The 22,181-nt window shown below is 32.2% G+C and overlaps 1 protein-coding gene across 4 annotated transcripts in view; it reads left to right on the top strand.

Annotated features, from left to right (window-relative positions):
* Positions 1 to 475: 475 nt before the first annotated feature.
* The window catches only part of LOC127732906 (CREB-regulated transcription coactivator 1-like), a 55,659-nt gene continuing 33,953 nt past the window's right edge, over positions 476 to 22,181 (top strand). For 3 of the 4 annotated variants that reach the window (XM_052242118.1, XM_052242117.1, XM_052242115.1), the window contains exons 1-5: positions 476 to 617; positions 733 to 849; positions 975 to 1,103; positions 2,227 to 2,288; positions 6,901 to 6,936. In XM_052242118.1, coding sequence (XP_052098078.1) covers positions 507 to 617; positions 733 to 849; positions 975 to 1,103; positions 2,227 to 2,288; positions 6,901 to 6,936 — 455 coding nt within the window. In that variant the 5' untranslated portion in view covers positions 476 to 506. The remainder of the gene's footprint in view (positions 618 to 732; positions 850 to 974; positions 1,104 to 2,226; positions 2,289 to 6,900; positions 6,937 to 22,181) is intronic. The other variant, XM_052242116.1, reaches the window with a different exon arrangement.

Genomic DNA, 22,181 nt, shown 5'->3' with positions numbered 1-22,181 from the left:
TTGCAAAGCAAGGGTTGTCCTCAGCTTAATAAAGAATATTTCGGTGATATTACCTCGAAAATTTAAGTTTGCACCCCCCCCCCCCCCCCCCGTAACCTAAAATCCCGGATCCGCCCCTGTTATATATATATATATATATATATTATTAAAACCTAGGATCAATATAAATGTATTCATACACATGAATTAATCGCACATAATCTTAATTACAGTGATTGGTTAGAACGACATTGGATATGAAATGATATAGAGGTTCTAAACCGCCATCCTTTTGATAGGATGTTTCATGTCACTACTCAAGATGAAATTATAACTGATAAAGACATTAGTGTAACTGATTTTTTTTTAAATTATGAAAATTCAGCATATATACAGATTAGCAGGTGCTTGTTGTGCTGCCACCTATCAAAGATCACATGTATTACACGGATGGATTTGATTGGATAACAATAGATTAGGCCCCCTGCGAAGTCAAAATCATAACAAGCTTGTCCTTTTCTGCCATCATGGCGAATCCACGGAAGTTCAGTGAAAAAATAGCATTACACAATCAAAAACAAGCAGAAGAAACTGCTGCTTTCGAAGCAATAATGCGGGATGTAACGCCTGTTACGAAGGTTTGTTATTATTGTCGCTTGAAACGCCTTATCGGTAGCATTCTAAATTATGTCGACTTATGAATCGTGTTTTGTCAACATGAACTAATTTTCGCTGTTATTTATTTATATGTAGGTCCCGTCGATGCAAAAGCAGCATCTTCAACTCCAACAAAACATAAGTACACAGTATAGAGCCGGGTCCTTACCAAATGTCAACCAGATGGTGGCAAATTCCGGTATAGATCTACAGGTGAGATATTTACGATGTTGACATAACTGTTGTCTCGTGTGATTATTGTTTACATTTTATTGTTTATAGTAATGAAATATAATTCTTTTGGTACATCATTTAAATTGTTCTCATTTATTTGATAGAGTGCATTTCAGCATTTGGATGATTTGAGACAGATGCCAAACCGGATGGACAGTAGATTCCATGCAGTCAGAGACAAGGGGAGACCACTCGGTCCACACAGACGAGGATTTCCAATAGATAAAGCAAGGGTACACACACATTTTATTATCTTAAATATATAAATTTTACCAGTCTTACAAATAGGTTCTTCAGGAAAAATGCATCTCTTTTGTTTCTTTCATTTAAGTTGATGTCACACTGACATAATTTTGCACACAAGATATGAAAAGTTCTTTGATATTTAAGTCTGGGAAAACATATGTTCCTGGGAAAAATATAGTATCTGTTAGCATCATATAAGTTAAAAATTAAGGACTTTGAACTAGCTTTCAGAAACTGTGCATACTGAGTATTAAAATTATGTGAACTTATTACTAAATAGTGCAAGGGATTGCTGACTTTGTGCTTATGGCATATCTAGTTTCTGTTTAATCTATCGATAGATTGTCTAGAATAGGTTTGGATAAGAGATTGACATATATATCTATCTATATATATGTTCCATAGCTTTATTACAGTTTGATGCAATTTGTCTGACTTGACCTAATTGATTTTGCAAAACAATTACTCAAGTGTTCTGTGATGTAAAAAGTTATCAGCAAACTTGAATTTTTCTATGAACATTTGGATATTTTCAAGAAACGATATGTTGGCCATAGGATGTCTTATAGTTTTGTTTTATTGGTGGTTTTTTTTTGTCATAGACAAGTACCCCAAAATGCACTCTGCAGTATTATCAAACTTTTCATTTGATTATATATATGTAAACATTGATTCTTATAGCACTCTTTAAATTCTAGTAAAAGAACCGAGTTTATTAGAGTTATTTAAAATCATGCTAAGGCCAAAAAACATATATGTTTCTGTTTACGGTTACACGACTGACCTTACTTTTGAGCGTCTACCCTAAGTCATTTTATTCCCATTGAAAGTGACAAATTAACTGAACTTGTTTCAAAAGCGAAGTTAAGAGTTGCCAATAAAATAAATCAATTGCCTGATACATCTAAGTGTTCACAATCGTGAACCTATTTTTTTCATGATGTAACCTTAAACAAACATATATTTTTTTTGGACTAACTTAGCCCTGTAATTTTCATACCCCTATCACCTGATTTTTGCATACAAATTCCTGAAGTGGCATTTAAAAGATCAAGACCACTTTTAAAGCACCATGTTGAACAGTTGTAACGATAAGATTTACTATTTCAGACAAATTGTTCCCCTTATGGTTCTGCGTATTTGTCACCACCACCAGACACCAGTTGGAGGAGGTAAGCTGCAATTCTTTTTCTGTTTTATAAGTTGCTTTAATTTAACAATATACCAGTTTTATAATACTAATTATTGAGTGATCACACGCTAGTCATGCAAGTAAACCATTTGAATGTAAGGTTTTATGTACATGTACCACAATGAAATGAATGGTTTTGGTATGTTTTTACGCTGTTGGGATGGAGAGGTGTCTTGTCAAGAATTAGAAAAGGGCACAATGATGTTTTACTTCAATCAGTATGCAAATCAATGGAAAGGGACACCAAAAGCTAAATCTCTGTGTTTTTTTTTAATGAAAAAAATCTGCTTTCTGTATTTTAATAGGTTAAAAGCAAGACTTCCAAAACGGTCATATATTCCGGACATTTGTATAATGTCAGGTAAAAGTTTGGCTGGGCAAAGCATGAAATGGTCATCTACTTTTTAGTTTTCAAGGCTTTCTTAAGAGACAGTCATTTTAACATTAATCGCGATCTTTTTGACCCAACCTTTTGCCTTTAACAGCCACACATTTCCGGTCATAAAAGTGACATGATCATTATATTTAAGTACTATCAAAACAACCCCTACTTTAATACCTTCTCATTTTAATCAAGGCTAATTAGTTGTCCAACATCTGAAATTTACCTGTTCAGGTGACAGGTAAACTATTTTGAACCGGACATTGATCGGTCTGTTCAAAGTTATTTTCTTACATTTCAGCAGTTTGCATCTAATTAATTTAGTCAAAAAGATTTAAATTTTCAGAAATACGTTTACAAATATGATTTGATGAAAAAGTTAAAAAGGTGAAACTGAAAAATCGTCATAACCACGTTGTTTGAACCAGAGACATGTCTCTGTTTGAACTAGTACACGTGTGCACAGGTGTGAAATTTGATTATGCATCCTAATTTCTTCAAAAAATGCTTAAATTGTCATTGATACCTTTATCTCACGTTTGTTTCAAATATTTTCTTGAAGAAATAATGCAGAAAGAGCTACTTACAATCATTCATGATTTGCAAACATACACGGAATTTACGTATCCGTCGCTGGTCCATGTTTAACCATTGTCAAGATAACATCTGGTATTATATTTAAAAAAGAAAGTAAAGTTTTTGATAACGTTATTTTGCACAAATAAAGAGTCTAAGGCAGATATAAGTACGCTGATGTTGCACACTTAGAATGATGCACTGCCACTTTAACAGTTTACGTCAGAACTTCGAATTTGAATCAAAGAAAGTTTAATATCGTTTTTATTTTAATGTCAATCATTGGGATGGCCAACTCGGCAACTGATTACCATAATTGCCTTTTGTTTATTTAGTCATAAGGGATTAAAATCAGGATAATATATAAAATGTCCATATGGCTAAAAATAATTTTGGAAGCCCTGGTTAAAAGACCTTTCTTAATTTTATATTTACTTGCATTTGATAAGCCCTTCATTTGAAAATATGAAACAGTTTGATAACAAAATAATGAACACAATGATTGTAACTTTGAATTTTATTTTAGATTAAAATACTAACTCGATCATGAACAAAAGCCAATAGAGAACCTATAGTAACTACATTTTAGATAAGAACATGAATTATAACCATCACTTGGCCATGTTCATGTTGGCATATATACCTGTATGTCATCTGTAAACTTTTTCAAAGATCAATATAAGCCTTTATTTTTATTAACATAAAAAACAATAATTGATAAAAGTTAATCAGAAACTGTAATAAGCAAAGCGATCGGATATTCAATATTTACAAAAAATGTCACTATGACTGAAACCATTCATCAACCTCTTCTTAAATGATCATTTTATATCCCCACTCTAGGATTAAAAGTGGAGGCTATAATGTATTCACTTTGTCTGTCTGTTTATCCAACAAATATTTCTGTCACCCTTTTCTCATATTTGGTCAGCATCTTTAGAGTGATGAGCTGTAAATTGTCAGCACAAGTATCAGACTACTTCCTTATGTGTATGATTGCCAAGAGAACAACTATCCAATAGAGTCCAAATAATGTGGATTTAAGCAATTATAAGTCCCCTTACAGCCTTCAACAATGAGCAAGAACACAAACCACTGAATTACAGGATCCTGACTTGGGACAGACACATAAAGAATGTGACCGGGATAAATATGCTTGTGAGCTCTAAACCTTCCCCTTACCAGGGACAATGTTGTGACAGTAAAACTACAAACTGTAAAAATCAGTTTCAAATGGCTTGACTCACCAGATCAGCATGGATGAAGCACATAAACTACTAACATATACATGTACCAAACGACACAAAGTATTGAATCAAGTACAAATGTACCACTGTTACTGAAAGTTAGTTCAACAAAGCCAATAACAACCAATACAATAAATCAGGCTCTCCCAGACTGAAGATTTAATCAATACACATCCAAATTTGGTGTAAAGAAGTCATAGACAGTCTGAGGAAAACCTTGTGTGATTCGGAAATATAAGTGCATAATATGGACAGGATTAAGGACCATAAGTTTTCATAAATGAAAAGCATTACATACATGTACATGCATTAATTAATGTTTTAATTTATCCAGAAAAAAATCAAGTGTGTGTACCTATAAAAGCCTTGTTCAAAGATCTTGCTTCAGTGTTCAAATAATATCCTTTACAAATAAGTTAATTCAAAGGAACAATAAATCATATTTAAATTTGCATGCTTTATAACAACATTACCATAAAAATTAGGATGTGATATCACAGTTTATATAAGAATTCTACACGTACAAATGTACATTGTACAACCAAACATTAAAACCAAATCTTTCTATCTATAAAAGAATTTCTTTTGAACCATACATGTATGTCCAACTGATTCCAAACTTAGTTTGATAATTGATTGAAGAAGACCCTCTATTATTTTTGGGGTCAGTAGGTTGGTGGTATAGATCATACATGTAGCAGTTATTGGTAAACTGAATTTGGTTCAAAATTTTAGTTTCCAGATGATATCTTTTGAACCATATATATATCAAACCTTCCTCAAACTAACCTTGTAAATGTCCACAGGAAATTTAAGCACCCCTATTGATTTTTGTATCAAAGATCAAGGTCATAGTGCACAGTAAACTGCATTTTGGGAAAAATTAATTCAGGACAACTTATTATCTTGTGAGCTATAATTAAGATCTTTAGCAATCTTTGGAAGATAATTGGCCTTGGATATGAACAAAACATTTTGATTTTGGTAAAAGTTAGTCAAGGTTCAACAGTTTTCTAGCTAGAAACTGAGGACAGAGATCGAGGGGAACAGTCTTAGAAAAAGTGCACTTTTGTTAGGCAATTTATTTTACAACAGATTATCTTTTACATTGACATATATAAATATCCCCTTTATTATGTTTTTTGTTTACCTGAACTTAATTTTCTTCTTGCAGATATGTGAGTTTTCTTTGCCTTATAAAAAATAAAATCCTACCTTTATTCAAGACAAAAATAAGGAGATGTGGTATAATTTCCAATTAGACAACTATCCACCAAAGTTCAAATGAAGTGGATGTAAGCAATTATATAGGCAATTGTACAGCCTTCAACAATGAGAAAAACCCATACGGTATAGGCGGCTATAAAAGGCCCGACATGAAAAATATGAAACAATTCAATTGAGAAAACTTGCATTTTGACTTGCGGCCTAATTTATAACAAAACAATTTACAAAGAACAAGGGTTATTTATTGTCCAGATACTGTTATTAATTCAGATATAAAGATGTCTAGTAGATGTCTAGTAAAAATGTATGTAAAATTATTATAAATGGATGGGGTGTCTATCCTACTACATATAGACTAATTATTATTAGTGCATATATTTTACATAATTTCTAAACAAAGTTTATTGACATCATAAATGTAAATTGAATTTTAACAAAGGAAGGTAGACTTATGAGAATGATAAATTGACAATCTGGAACCCTTCAACCAATAGAAAAATGTGAAGCCCTGGGTATTCATGTATCTGTAACTTACAAAATTTATTTTAATGATAGCCAGTACCTGTAATCATGTGTTACTGTGAAGAACATGTACATTGTCATTTGAAGATTATCTCCCTTTGAAAGTTTAAAATTGGCTGTGTGGTCACTCATGATTTTAATTAATGTTGTTTATTTTGCTAATTTTATCTTTTGTCTTTTCACTCCTTTTTTATCCATAGATAGTCCATGCTTTTAACAAACAGTTATAGTATAGTTATTATTTAATTTTAGTTCAAATATTTTAGTTCTTTAGTCCTCAAGTACATGTAGTGTTAATGTAAACATAGCTTTTTATGTTGTTAAACATCCTTTTGTCTTGATACAGAAATCAAAACAGTCAACAATGAATCATTTTAATTACATAAACCAGGTTTTTTGACTGAAATTGTTTACTATTAAAGAAAAGAAATGTATGCATTAAGCATATACATGTATATACATACAAAACCAGTGAAAAAGAAATAGTTCGAATATTATAAAATGGAAAAAAAGTAGAGATCTTTGCACTACATGATTGAGGTTTTTATTTAAAAGTTTTTTTCTGTAATCTTCCATTTTTGTCTGGGAAACATAATAGTCTTCTGTCCTTGACCTTAAACCTGCCATCCCCTTTTCAGATTATTCAGACACCTAAATGGTGCAAATCTTCCACGGTGAGTTTGAAGTTTCGCTTCATTTTCAAGCTATCCTGACTCAAACTACTTACAAAATAATCCTAACATCATACTAACAAAACATGAGGTATGAACATCTTTCCATTTTTCAGTGATAATTATTGCTTCTTGATATGTACTTTCACTTTATACATTCTTTTTAGTACAAATTGTATGGTTGCTTGTTTGTATATTCAAGAATGATATAGATTATAACTTAACTTAAACTTGTTTTGAAAAGTAAGCAAATTAAATAACACCCCAAAATTGATGTTAAACTATATGCATCTTCCAATGAACCTTCACTTTGAAATTTATCATTGATGAATTTTGTGAAAGAACATAAGGGTATGTAGTAATCTGCCTTAATGACAGGAGTTTATAGAAAAGCAGCAACTCTGAAGTTCAAAGGAGTTCATACCTCATACCATGTAATAGTCCTTTCTGTGTGATTATACTGCAATTTGTACATATACATGTAGGAATGATGTTTATATGCAGCTTAAAAGTACCTGCAGGGATGTATCAGATTAGAGCGCTCGTGCTGGTACTAATGTTTACTGTATCATGATCAAGTCATCCAAAGCTTCAGCTTCAGTGCTATATATGTTGATTTGTGAGAAATGCTTGATCATATTAAAATATTAACTTATAAATGTTAACTGTTGAAAATTGAGTTACTCTTTATACACAATTCACACCATGGGATTCAGTAAAAATCAGTTGTGTTGTGAATGCTGGGGATAGCAGGTGATTCACGCTAATATATCTCTCTGAGTCTCTGTATACCATTGCCAGGTGTTAAATCAGAGTGTTATCACCTGTAATCACCAGCAATTACCCTGACTGACTATGATTCACTCCACACCAATAAGACCTGAATCACTTAGTGTGTACCTCTATTCATGTATAGAATCCAATGGTAGCTTTGTATTTGAAAGAATGGTCATCACGACAGAAGATTGTTTTTCTTCATGATCAGAAAAAAATGACAGTGCCTATAAATTTGTTTGATTCAAATTCAGATTCCAGACTTATCAAAATGTACATGCTTTTTGTTGGTTTGTTGGAATACAGTACTATTTTACTGAAAATGCATTGCCCTTAATCATGAATCTTTGTACAAATTTATATTTAAATTTACCTTTGTAAAATAAGTCACATGAACATGTAACTGTCATGTATTTGTACGTCTGTTTTAATAAACTAAGATACATTTCATACATGTTCATATATTAAAACGCTAATTTTAAGTATCAATTTCTGGTATCTTTAAGACTGGACAATAGAATGTGTAAAGTAAATAGACCTGATACAACCCTCCACATGTACATGATGTATTGGATGGTTAACTTTCATGTTAACAGTTTCTATACTGTATTCAGTGCAGGTTAACTTTAGTCATCCATTGTTATTTTTTCTCACTGTACATATTGATATACATGTCCCTTCAGGCTCTACAAATATTAAGTTTGATCTAGTTTGAAATAGTGAAGATGATGTTATTGAAATAGTTGTATGTTATATATTTACAATACATTCTGGTTTTCTGATGTAAAATATATTAAAACATGATGATTTACATCAAAATTGATACAGATTAAGATAATCCAATGGTTTGGATTGTAATTTTGCCATAGCTAATTGCACCAGTGTTCCATCTGTGCATCATTGACCTTTCTCATTTTCATCATATCTGTTAAATTAATGGGGCAAATTGGACCAAACCATGGTAGAAGCAATGGATGGAAGGTCCTTTTTTAAATTCATCACTGTTGCTGTGTAACAGGCAAAATGGTGCACTTCTTGTCTTGATTAAGTTAAATATTTATTGTGTCTTTATTTTACTTTTTCTGAAGATTCCATGATGATATATCATTGATTTTTCCTTTGATATATTCCTAATACAGTAGATTATACTTCTGTTATTATTTTGTCAGTGTGACCTACATTACATGCCTTGAAAACTTTGGTAGATTACACTTGTGTTATTATTTGGTCAGTATGATCTACATTCCATGCCTTGAATACATTTGGTATATTACATTTCTGTTATTATTTTGTCTGTATGACCTACATTACACGCCTTGAAGGATTGGTTAATAGCTAAATCTTTAATAAGAAAACTGGTATTTCACAACATTCAACTCAGCAGACTACTCATAAACCCATAGTAGTATAACAGATATGCTTCACTGCTACATGAACTTGTTCTAGTTTAAATTAACTTGTCCTGATAAAGCAAGAACTTGTCACCCTGTAATTACCAACAATCATTTCACATTAAATTAGCACAGTTCCACCACACCAAGCTTCTACCTGATGAAGGTATGATAAACTAAAGACCTAGTTTATCAAAAGGTGTAGATAAACATCTGTCTGAAGAAAAATCACATCAACTGTTAATGTAACACATTCATTATAAAGCTGAAACCCTGTAAACTTTGTAAGTGTGAAGTAATATTTACCTGATACATATATTTCAATATATGTAGATCAGAAGCGATCATGTGACAGGCTGTGTATTAAATATATGGAAATCAGAAGCGATCATGTGACAGGCTGTGTATTCATGCTTCTATGTTGATACAGTAGGTTAGAATGACTATGTATATTGGAGTAATGGGTAGATTATTAATATAAATAACAGAGCTAATAGTAAAGCATGTTGATTAAAGGTATTGGTAGACTACAGGTGTAGCATGTAAAATGTTAGTTATCTCCCTTGCATGATGTGGTCCGATAACTCTGTGATGGGTCAACTTGGTTTAAATGGTCTCCTGAAATTGGATTTTACATTTACCTTTTTATACATGTGCTAGCTAGATTGATATGTATATTATAAATAGATTCCACCACTGCATCAAATTTGATACCATATTTTTGACCGCGAAAAAATTTGTGTTCGTATAATGCTATCACGTCGGCGTCGTCATCAGTAGACATTTGGTTCTGGACAATAACTTAAGTTTAAGTGTATGGATCTCTAATCATCTCTATGAAATTTAAAAAAAGGTTCAATACCACAAAAGGAAGGTTGGGAATGTTTTTAGGGGTGATGGTCCCAATTGTTTTGGAATTAGGGGCCAAAAAGGGGCCCAAAACAAGCATTTTTCTAGTTTCAGGACAATTACTTGTGTATAAGTAATTTGATTGCTCTGAAATTGTACCCCATTGTTCAATACCACAAGTAAAAGGTTGGGATTCATTTAGGGTGTAGTTGCCCAAACCGTTTAGGAAAAGGGGGTCAAAATAAGCAATTTTCTAGTTTTCAGACACTAACTTGTGTTCAAGTGTATGGATGTCTCTTAAATTGTACCACATTTTACAAAAAGAAAATTTCTTCAAATATTTTTTTTTATGTCCCCGTAGTAGCGCTGGGGGCATTAAGTTTTACCTTGTCCGTCTGCGTACGTACAAACGTCCCAAAATTGGTTTCCGTTCTCTAACTTGAGTTTGCCTCAACCAAATGTTATAAAACTTGTACACAATGCTTATTACCACAAAACACAGATCAAGTTTGAATTTTGGTGGCGTCACTTTAACCGTTCTAGAGTTATGCCCCTTTATAAATGGAAAAATTGCAAAATTTTTATTTTCTTCTAAATATCAAGTAATTTTTAAAATTTGAGTTATCTTCCTTTGTCCAAAAATTATTTTGAATCAACTACAATCAATGCTTTATATAATGCAATGTTTAATTTTGACTTCCACTGATAAAACACAGATCAAGTTGAATTTGGGTAGTGTCACTTTAACCATTATTGAGTTATGCCCCTTTATAAATTGAAAGATTGTAAAATTTTTAGTTTCCATTCTGTAACTTAAGTTTGCCCCAACCAAACATTATGAAACCTATACACAATATTCATTACCTTATAACTAAGATTGAGTACAAATTTTTTGTTTCCGTTTTCTAACTTTATTTTGGAAAGGAAGGTGGGGGGGGGGGGGGGGGGGGGACTGGTTAAGATTTAAGAAATTATCAATTTTAAGAATTTATCTATTTAAAAAAAAAAAAAATTGGGGGTCATCATTTATTTTGCTAATTCTTTGTATTTAGTCTGAAAACAGATTTACTTAAGTATTGCGCAACAGCACAGTGTATTGCACAACAGCAAGAAATCTTCAATTGAATATAATCTCAAATCATATATCCAATTTCAAGTTCTTTGACTACATTTATTCTGTGTCAGAAACCTATAATGTGTCAAATATTTAATTACAATCCAAATTCAGACCTGTAGCAAGCTTAAATATTGTGTCCATTTTTGCCACAACTGTTAAGGGTTGTACCTCTGCGGTCGTATCCAGCTGCGCTCAGCGAAGCAGTTGAATATACAAATTCAAAGCAAAGCTTACTGATCCTTTTTAATATTTAAATTTAATGGTTGAAAGTGAAGAAATATTGTATCATATGAGATACAGAGATAAGGTGGTAGAATGTTTTTCGTTGACAATTTTTGGAGATATGAAGATGAACTTAAATTTTTATACGCCCGTCAATTTTTGACGGGACGTATTATGGTATACAAATGTCCGGTGTCTGTCTGTACATCTGTCTGTCCGGCGTAAACATGTCGCACCGTAACTTGAGAATGACATATCCAAATTTCATGAAACTTAACATAGTTGTTTCTTATGATGGTCAAACGATCTGTATACTTTTTGGTGAAAATAAGATTAAAACTTTTTGAGTTACGGGACTTAGTAACTAAAACCGGTGTGTATAGATATAAGAAGATGTGGTATGAGTGCCAATGAGACAACTCTCCATCCAAGTAAAAATTTATAAAAGTAAACCATTGTGTGTTTTTTTTATACGACCGCAAAAAAATTTTTGTGGTCGTATATTGGTATGACGTTGGCGTCGTCGTCGTCGTCCGAAGACACATTGGTTTTCGCACTCTAACTTTAGTTTAAGTGAATGGATCTTTATGAAATTTTACCACAAGGTTCAATACCACAAAAGGAAGGTTGGGATTGATTTTGGGGGTTATGGTAATAACAGTAAAGGAATTAGGGGCCAAAAAGGGGCCAAAAATAAGCATTTTTGTAACTTCCAGACATAACTTGTGTGTTAGTGTATGGATCTCTCTGACATTGTACCACAAGGTTCCATATCACTAAAGGAATGCTGGGATTGATTTTGGGGGTAATTGCCTCCAAATTTTAGGAATTAGGGGCCAAAAAAGGGGCAAAAAACAAGCATTTTTCTAGTTTCATGACAATAACTTGTGTGTAAGTGTATGGATCTTTCTGAAATTGTATTACAAGGTTCCATATCACAAAGGGAAAGCTGGGTTTGAGTTTGGGGGTAATTGCCCTAAACGTTTAGGAATTTGGGGCCAAAAAAGGGCCAAAAAACACATTTTTTTCTAGTTTCCAGACAATAACTTGTGTTCAAGTGTATGGATCTCTCTGAAATTGTACTGCAAGGTACCATACCACAAAGGGAAGGCTGGGATTGAGTTTGGGGGTGATGAATCATAATGGGGGTTCAAAAAATTTTGGGGGGGATTTATTTTTTTTTTCCTTTTTTTTCTTTTTTTCCTTTTTTGTTTCTTTTAAAATTTTCCATTTTAAGTTGGTTATTTCTGATTTATATTTAAAATCAAATAATAATGATATGGTAGGAGATACACACCAAACAGGATGTGTAAATTATTATATAATAAGTATTGTGCAATAGCAAGAAATTTTCAATTGCACAGTATTGCACAATAGCAAGAAATCTTCAATTGCACAGTATTGCGCAATAGCAAGAAATCTTCAATTGCACAGTATTGCGCAATAGCAAGAAATATCCAATAGCACAATATTGCGCAATAGCAAGAAATTGTCAATTGTACAGTATTGCGCAATAGCAAGAAATATTTAATAGCACAGGATTGTGCAAAAGAAGATACTTCCTATAAATTGCTTATTTCTTGACCAATTTCAATGGGGTTTTATTCTTGATTTCATGGGGTTCTTTAATATGCTGAATCTAACCGTGTATTTAGTTTTTGGATTTTGGGCCCCGTTTTTAAATTGGTCCACATTGAGGTCCAAAGGGTCCAAAATTAAACTTTGTTTGATTTCATTAAAAATTGAATTATTGGGGTTCTTTGATATGCCGAATCTAACTGTATTTAGATTCTTAAATTTTGGTTCCGTTTTCAAAATTGGTCTACATTAAGGTCCAAAGGGTCCAAAATTAAACTTAGTTTGATTTTAACAAAAATTGAATTCATAGGGTTCTTTGATATGCTGAATCTAAACATGTATTTAGATTTTTGATTATGGGCCCAGTTTTCAAGTTGGTCCAAATCGGGGTCCAAAATTAAACTTTGTTTGATTTCAACAAAAATTGAATATATGGGGTTCTTTGATATGCTGAATCTAACCATGTATTTAGATTTTTTATTTTTGGGCCCCGTTATCAACTTTGTCCACATTGAGGTCAAAAGGGTCCAAAATTAAACTTTGTTTGATTTCATCAAAAATTGAATTATTGGGGTTCTTTGATATGCCGAATTTAACCGTGTATTTAGATTCTTAATTTTTGGTTCCGTTTTCAAATTGGTCTACATTAAGGTCCAAAGGGTCCAAAATTAAACTTAGTTTGATTTTAACAAGAATTGAATTCTTAGGGTTCTTTGATATGCTGAATCTAAACATGTATTTAGATTTTTGATTATGGGCCCAGTTTTCAAGTTGGTCCAAATCGGGGTCCAAAATTAAACTTTGTTTGATTTCAACAAAAAATGAATATATGGGGTTCTTTGATATGCTGAATCTAACCATGTATTTAGATTTTTGATTTTTGGGCCCCGTTATCAACTTTGTCCACATTGAGGTCAAAAGGGTCCAAAATTAAACTTTGTTTGATTTCATCAAAAATTGAATTCTTGGGGTTCTTTGATATGCTGAATCTAACCATGTATTTAGATTTTGGATATTGGACCATAATAGGTGAATGTCCAATTTAAAATTTTTAAGTTCTTAGACCACATTCAATCTGTGTTAGAAACCTATGCTGTGTCAAATATTTAATCACAATCCAAATCCAAAGCTGTATCAAGCTTGAATGTTGTGTCCATACTTCCCCCAACTGTTCAGGGTTCGACCTCTGCGGTCGTATCAAGCTGCTCCCTGTGGAGCATTTTATTTCACATGTCGCGCCTTATCTCAAAAACAATTTATGATTATTGCTTTAAACTTTACACACTTCTTAGTTATATTAATCTTAAGATCTGTATACTTTTTGGTGATGATTCAAAATTTTATTTTTGAGTTATTGAGTATTTTGTAAAAAAAGGGGGAGGGGTTTTTCACATGTCGCGCCGTATCTCAAAAAGATTTATGATTATTGCTTAAAATTTTACACACTTCTTAGTAATATTAATCTAAAGATCTGTATACTTTTTGGTTTTGATTCAAAATTTTATTTTTGAGATATTGATTTTTTTTTTTTAAAGGGGGGTTTTCACATGTCGCGCCATATCTCAAAAACGATTTATGATTATTGCTTAAAATTTTACACACTTCTTAGTTATATTAATCTAAAGATCTGTATACTTTTTGGTTTTGATTCAAAATATTATTTTAGAGATATTGTTTTTGTGTGTTGAATTTTTGTAAAAAAAAGGGGGGGTTTTCGCATGTCACGCCGTATGTCAGAAACTATTTATGCTTATTGCATAAAAATTCACACACACAAGACGACGGGGGTATCATGCGCTCATGGCGCAGCTGTTTATAAGTGAGGTCACAATAGTGAATCAGCAAAAAATTGGAATATTTAACTTCATAATAGAAGTCTGACCATATGAAGAAGAGAGATCAAGAGAACCACAGTTTTATTTTTTCTAATTAATCATTAGAAGTATAAATCGACAAAGAATTAGAGAAATATAGATTTAACATTTTTATTTATTTTGTATTTACATTGTATCATAGGTCAAATTTATTTGTTCAGTGTTTGTTCACTGGTGTTAATAGGTCCTTTGATTGAGTTAAGCTATTTCAGTTAAGGCTCCGTGTTGAAGACCGTACTTTGACCTATAATGGTTTACTTTTATAATTTTGACTTGGATGGAGAGTTGTCTCATTCGCACTCATACCACATCTTATATCTATTAACCGCACAGCCCTGTTGATGACAGTATTTATCCACACAAGATAGTTAAATTTTGTAAAGAATGTGCAAGGTTAACGGTCAACCAATCATGAAAAATTAATTGTAAAGTGAGGAATATTTTTATAGTTTGTAGAATCTATTTCTTTAATGATATACTTTTGTTGCAATGTTCCAAATTCATATCCTGGGAAATAACACAAGAGAAATATAATCAACATGTGATTTATCAAAGCCAAATTAATGAATACAGAATAAGAGAATTATTATTATATTATTATTATTATTATACCGTAATTCTAGAAATTAAGGATATACTGCCTTCACAATTTCTGTCTGTTTCTCTAACAAATGTTTCTGTCACACATTTCTAAGGTACTACAGAACAGAATGACTTCATATTTGGTCAGCAGGTTGACAGTGATAAGTTGTAAAGTGTTAGCACTTTTTGAAGATGTCCGACACTCATTCCTTATTTGCTGGTACTTTGAATTTTTGATGAATTTTTCATCACACATTTCCACAGTACAAATTGAACAGAAGGATTGCATATTTGATCAGCAGCAGGACAGTGATGAGTTGAAATGTGTGAAAACATTTTTTCATCATTCAGGCACCTACTGGCTGTTTTCTAATACATTTTATTACAATAGGGGTATGCTTAGCATGAAAACACATGCATTCTTGTATGTAAAAGCAAGGACAGAAGTAGATGGGGAAGCCATCACAAAAGAAGTCAACGTGCATTGTATTATACAGCAACGCTTATTCAAATAAAGAAAAATATTTGAAAAACTTGTTTAATGCCTTTGCAGAATTGTTCTCATTGACCTTTTGTTTTCTTGTTGTTTCTCATGTCATCAGAAATTAAAACGCATGACTCACTCTGTATTGACATGTCACTTTTAAGTAAATTTAAGTACATTTTGAAAGGTCGCTATTAAATTAGAACAGTTCCACCACACCAAGCTTCAACCTCATGAAATTTTGATAAACTAAAGACCTAGTTTATCAAAAGGTGTAGATAAACATCTGTCTGAAGAAAAATCACATCAACTGTTAATGTAAGACATTCATTGTAAAGGTGAAACCCTGTTAACTTATACCATTATGTTATTGTTCTATTAAAATTTTGAAAATACTTTGAATGACAAAATTATTTTACTCCTGTAGTGGTATTAACCATATGTGGATTCTTAAAAATTCTAAAGAACTTCTAGATAATTTTAAATCTCGGTCTTTTTCTGAAATTAGTCCTAACAAAAGCTGTTGATTTTTCAACCCTGTATACCACCATTCCCCATGTGAAATTATAATTTTGAAAATACTTTGAACGACAAAATTATTTTATATTTCTTCCTGTGTGACGTTTACATTTTCTGGCGTCAAATATGCAACTCTACACTAAAACTAGTAAAAGTAGATGTGAATGCAGTCACAGGACTATAAATATTTCAATCCTTTATGGGTTGGTTTATAATACATTTATAAGTAAGAAATGAATATGGTTGTTAAATTTGATAGATGCTTTTTGTGCTTCTTTGTTAAATGTTTGTTTGTTTTGAGATTGTGACACAGTGATGACTGCTGTACCCATATTTTGACAATGTTACCTATTATGTTTGTTTTGTTCACGCATCGTTGTAAATATAATGGAATTTGATGCCACTGTCATACAGGTGAGAGGTTTAGCGCTATAAAACCAGGTTAAATCCACCATTTTCTACATTTGAAAATGCTTGTACTAAGACAGGAATATAACAGTTGTTGTCCATTCGTTCAATGTGTTTTATCATTTGATTTTTGCCATTTGATTAGGGACTTTCCTCGGAGTTCAGTATTTTTGTGATTTTACTTTTTATTCCTTAGGTCAACAGGTAATTTTTAAGCAAATTTAAGTAAGGTATTCAACATTTTCAAAGGTTGCAAAGTCGCCCACTAAACCCTTAACATAGCTGAATTTTCGAATATGACCAAGCTGGAACTTGTTTTGCTAGTAAAGGTCGAGATTTCTTATATAAGTGAATGACTTTTCTTTGAATTACTCACTACGAGTGTGCAAGCTTTTAGTTATTACCTACATGTCTGGCCTAAGCCAAAAGAATACAAAGTATAGACAAAAGAAATGGCTATTGCACTTGCAGCATGACAGTTTTGATCATCTGCTCATTATGTGCACATTCTGCTCTTTCTAATATTAAATAAATCTTCCTAAAGTTCTCAGAGGTGGAAGTTATGCAGGTTACTTAAAAGCTTGTTATATCTAGCTTTAGGACATATACATTTGGTCTATAAATAGGTGCCTTGTTACATATTGTCCTTGTTCCATAAACCTTGTCCTTTGACATACATTTTGTACACTAGGTAAATATATTTTAAAATTTATTGGTGACTAGTATGATAATCATATGGTTGTCAAATAAATTTCTGGTCCTTAAGCTTTGAAGCTCTTCCATCTTGGATAGCAACAGTGAAAATACATGTACATCTATATCTGCATTTCCAGTGTTTCTATATTTTGTATAAACACTGCATAATTGATACACCAACAGATTTGTAGTGAGTTAATATAAATTATTTATATTGTTAGAAATGAAGTGCAATCCAATTTATACACCAGAACATCAATGATTTTGCACATTTAATTTATTTGCATAATTGTTTAAATGTTCTGTATTTTGATACCTCCTGAAGTCAGTTTATCATTTTACTAGAACTGTGTGTATATCTACAGTTTTGATCAGTGGTGTAATATGTATTAATGGGTGGTGAAAAGAAGAAATTTAAAGATTTTAAAGATTTTATTCAACCATAACATTCTTTGATAAGGTTATCTATTGATAGAGCCATCTGCTTAAAAACCGAGCAGTACATTTACATTTTCGTTTTGTTGATAGAATAATTCAAAATAAAGCTTCCCTTCAATTTAAGCCATTGGTATAGGTCTGGTTTCAGAGGTCTTCACCTTCTGGTTTCTGCTTGGAATAAATGTATAAAAGGTTTCCTTTTCATAATATAAAACGAATCACTTTGGACTCACAGAATATAAACAGTGCAATGTGAAAAGTCGGTTAAAATCAGTGCAACCTCCTTGATATTCTAATTATCACTTTCTAGTTGAATTATACCATTAAGATGAAGTTAAACCTTTTTTTTTTATTGAGGCGTATTTCATTCATAAATCTCCTTGACATGTGTTTTTTATGTTTATAATCAGTGAATTTTTTACCATGTCATTAGGACAATTTACACCCACACTGTGCGGTGACAGATCAATATTCTATAAAACCACCAAGTCAACCGATTATTACATTCCTTCTAATATCTTCATCCTTTCAGTGTTCAAATCAGTTATGTGTGATCTAGGCATGTGACATATTTTGATGTAATTTCTGGCAACTTTAATATATTTTTGGGGACAGTCTGTCATAAAATTAGGCTTAGCTGTTTATAAATTGAAAAAAAATCAATGAAATTGTACACTGGTTGATAAAAGTACATTGATTATCGTAATGCATCTGTTACCGTGATAAATCTTGGTCAATGACCTACGACATGAAATAATTAAGATTTTTATGAATTACAGGTTTTATTGCAAAACACAATGAACCTTTGTATCCCCTGTTTAATGAATAAGAAGAGTCCCATTGCGGTCATGATGGTATCTAGTTATATAAAGCATGCGAGACACAATTGTTAAACTTTTATAAGATCAGCTAGCTGTCTCAAAGATGTTCAAAACCTTTAGTGCAGTATTTTCTCTTTTAATCAAACAAATTTTGAAAGTTTTCTGACAATATATCCTGTATTTGTCTGATATTTTCTGAAAGACGATACTGGTTTGTTGGTAGGATAATGAACTCAAGTGCGAGACGCTGTTGGTCAGCCAGGTCAAGGATTTGTAAAGTAAGATTCTTTCTATACAAATCCTTGGCCAGGTCAAACCAAAGATTATCCTCACCCCCAAAAAATGTATTTTATGCTTCTAATAAAGGTATCGACAAATATGCCTACCCATTTCAGAATGAACAGAGAATAAACATGAATTATGTCATGCCAGGGCCTTTTATAGCTTACTATAAGGTAGGGTTTTGCTCATTGTTGAAGACTGTACAGTGCCCTAATACAACCTCTTCCTTTGGTCTCTAGCAAAAAATGTCTCATTTGCAATCATAATACATCTCTTTATTTATATAGAACATGACACGGAAGATTTATTTCATAATTATCAAATATTAGGTCATCTATATTTGGATCATATATATGTCATAATAGTTTGACAGGAATCAATTGATTCACATTCAAATATGTTTATTCAGGCCCTTATATAAGTTTCTAAATTCTGTTCTTGTACCTTGTACCCATTTTCTAATTATTGTTGAGTGATATATATATACAGCTTAAAATCCATGCTCTGGTATTCTGGTAACTGTAATTTGACTGTTGGTTCAAAATATTTTGTAAGCAATAATTGTAATGCAGACATAATAAAGACATTTCTTTATCATTTATCTTTCATACTCATACATTCTTCTTATTGTTATATGAAAGATTTGTGAAGTACAATTTTTATATGTCGGCAAAAATTTTGCAGTCGTATATTGTTATCATGTTGTCGTCGTCCGAAGACATTTGGTTTCCAGACTATAACTTTAGTATTAATAAATAGAAATCTATGAAATTTAAACATAAGGTTTATAACCACAAAAGGAAGGTGGGGATTGATTTTGGGGGTTATGGTCCCAACAGTTTAGGAATTAGGAGCCAAAAAGGGGCCCAAATAAGGACGCCTCCGGGTGCGGAAATTTCTCGCTGCATTGAAGACCTGTTGGTGACCTTCTGCTGTTGTCTGTTCTATGGTTGGGTTGTTGTCTCTTTGACACATTCCCCATTTCCATTCTCAATTTTATTTTTATAGTTTCATGACAATAACTTGTGTTCAAGTGTATGGATCTCTCTGAAATTGTACTGCAAGGTACCATACCACAAAGGGAAGGCTGGGATTGAGTTTGGGGGTGATGAATCATAAGGGGGTTCAAAAAATTGGGGGGGGGGGGGGATTTTTTTTTTCTTTAAAATTTTCCATTTTAAGTTGGTTATTTCTGATTTATATATAAAAGCAAATAATAATGATATGGTTTGAATAGGTAAATTAAAAATTTTTAAGTTCTTAGACCACATTCATTCTGTGTCAGAAACCTATGCTGTATCAAATATTTAATCACAATCCAAATTCAGAGCTGTATCAACTTATCAAGCTTGAATGTTGTGTCCATACTTGCCCCAACTGTTCAGGGTTCTATCTCTGCGGTCAAATCAAGCGGCGCCCAGCGGAGCATTTTATTAGAAGTTACCATTTTTATGATTTTAAAAATGCTGAATAAGGTGAATCAATTTTAGCTATGATTATGTATGTCATTTTCTATTTTAAGACTTTTATGGTGTCTTTAAATGGGTTATTATGGTTGCAAACTCCATTGGAAATTTGAATTGAAATTATGACCATGACTGAGGGAAAGAATTTTTTTTTGGAAAAAAGGGGGGGGGGGTAAAAAAAATAATGGTGGTGGGGGTGGGGGGAACAATTTTTTCTCCTCAAGATTTCAGGAATCCAAAAGAAAATCCTTCAAATTTATTTTTTTTTTGAAAAAAAGGGGGGGGGGGGGGGTCAGCAACAGCAAAGTGTATTGCACGAAAGCAAAAGATTGAATATAAATTGAAATCATGTAACCAATTCTAAGTTCTTTGATTACAGTTATTCTGTGTCAGAAACCTATTATGTGTCAAATATTTAATTACAATCCAAATTCAGACCTGTATGAAGCTTGAATATTGTGTCCATTTTTGCCCTAACTGTTCAGGGTTGGACCTCTGCGGTCGTATCAAGCTGCGCTCTTGGAAGCAATTTATTTTTTTTTTGTTGTGAAAGATCATAGCTGTTACATGTATATTTCCTCGGTGGGCTTAATTTGGAAATATAATGTATTGTATTGTTCTGATTGAGGGTATTCAATTAAAAGCACATTTGCAGTCTTCAACCCAGCTGTATGCACTTAACAGCTCTTAGCAACAACTCCTTAAAAAATCCAACCTGTCTTCTTGTAATGCTAATTTTTAAACCACCCAATTAGGTCTTGTGCTCCTTTAAAATTCTAAAATACTTGCTCTCTATCTCCCCAAAAATCAACCCAATTTTCAGATTCTTATATAGAATATATTCTTCTGGTCTTGAATATGTGTGAAAAATATAATTCCCTGTAGGAGTTAAAAACTCAACAATTAATTAAACATTCCTGTTTACATTTTATGTAGCTTTCTGGTTTTCACTCAACATATTTATAAATATATAATTAACGAATTGAAATTACCTGCATTCCTTTTATAAGTTTGTCTCAACAAAGTGTTGAAGAACTGTTAGAGTACCCTTGGCATCCATGTTGCTGTAATTTCCTTTAAGTAATAGGACAATCTTATTGTGTGTAACTATTTATTTTGGGAGTAGGTCAACATGCAGGCAAAAGTAGGTTGCTGTGTTGTAAATTATAGGCTTCATACAAAGAATGAGGGAGATGATACCAACTGGGCAATCATTAACCATAATATAGACTTCATTCAAGTTTGATTTATTTGTATGTTGGAATTCATGTTTAGTTAGTAGTACTAGTAGGATCATCAAAATGTTTGTTCCTATTATTTTGGGAGTAGTTTAGCATCAGTGAGGTAAAAAAAGTCACTGTGACCTATATTTCATACTTAGCTATACTGAGTTGGTATCAATAATACAAGCAGTTGGATTGCTTAATTTTGTTTAAAGATGTATCTTTTGAAGTAATTTCATTCTTAATTGACCTTGGTTGAATCCTGGTTTGTATCTATATATGTCAGATGATCACCTAAACAAGTTTTTTCCAGTTATAAAATCAGTAATGTGCTATATTCACTGTAGTGTTATGCTCAGTGGTGATCAAAGATAGTCCTACAACATGTGGAAGTTCAAAACTTAATCAATCAAATATATCTGAAAACTGGTAGTGTATAGCCCAGTATATACCATAATATCACTGCTTATGTCTAATGACTGCATTGAAAGGGATATTATGAAAACCTTTGATAGATACTTTGA

This window comes from Mytilus californianus, unplaced genomic scaffold, assembly GCF_021869535.1.
Source record: "Mytilus californianus isolate M0D057914Y unplaced genomic scaffold, xbMytCali1.0.p SCAF_3, whole genome shotgun sequence".
NCBI lineage: Eukaryota > Metazoa > Mollusca > Bivalvia > Mytilida > Mytilidae > Mytilus > Mytilus californianus.
This window is presented reverse-complemented; position numbering and strand designations above follow the sequence as displayed.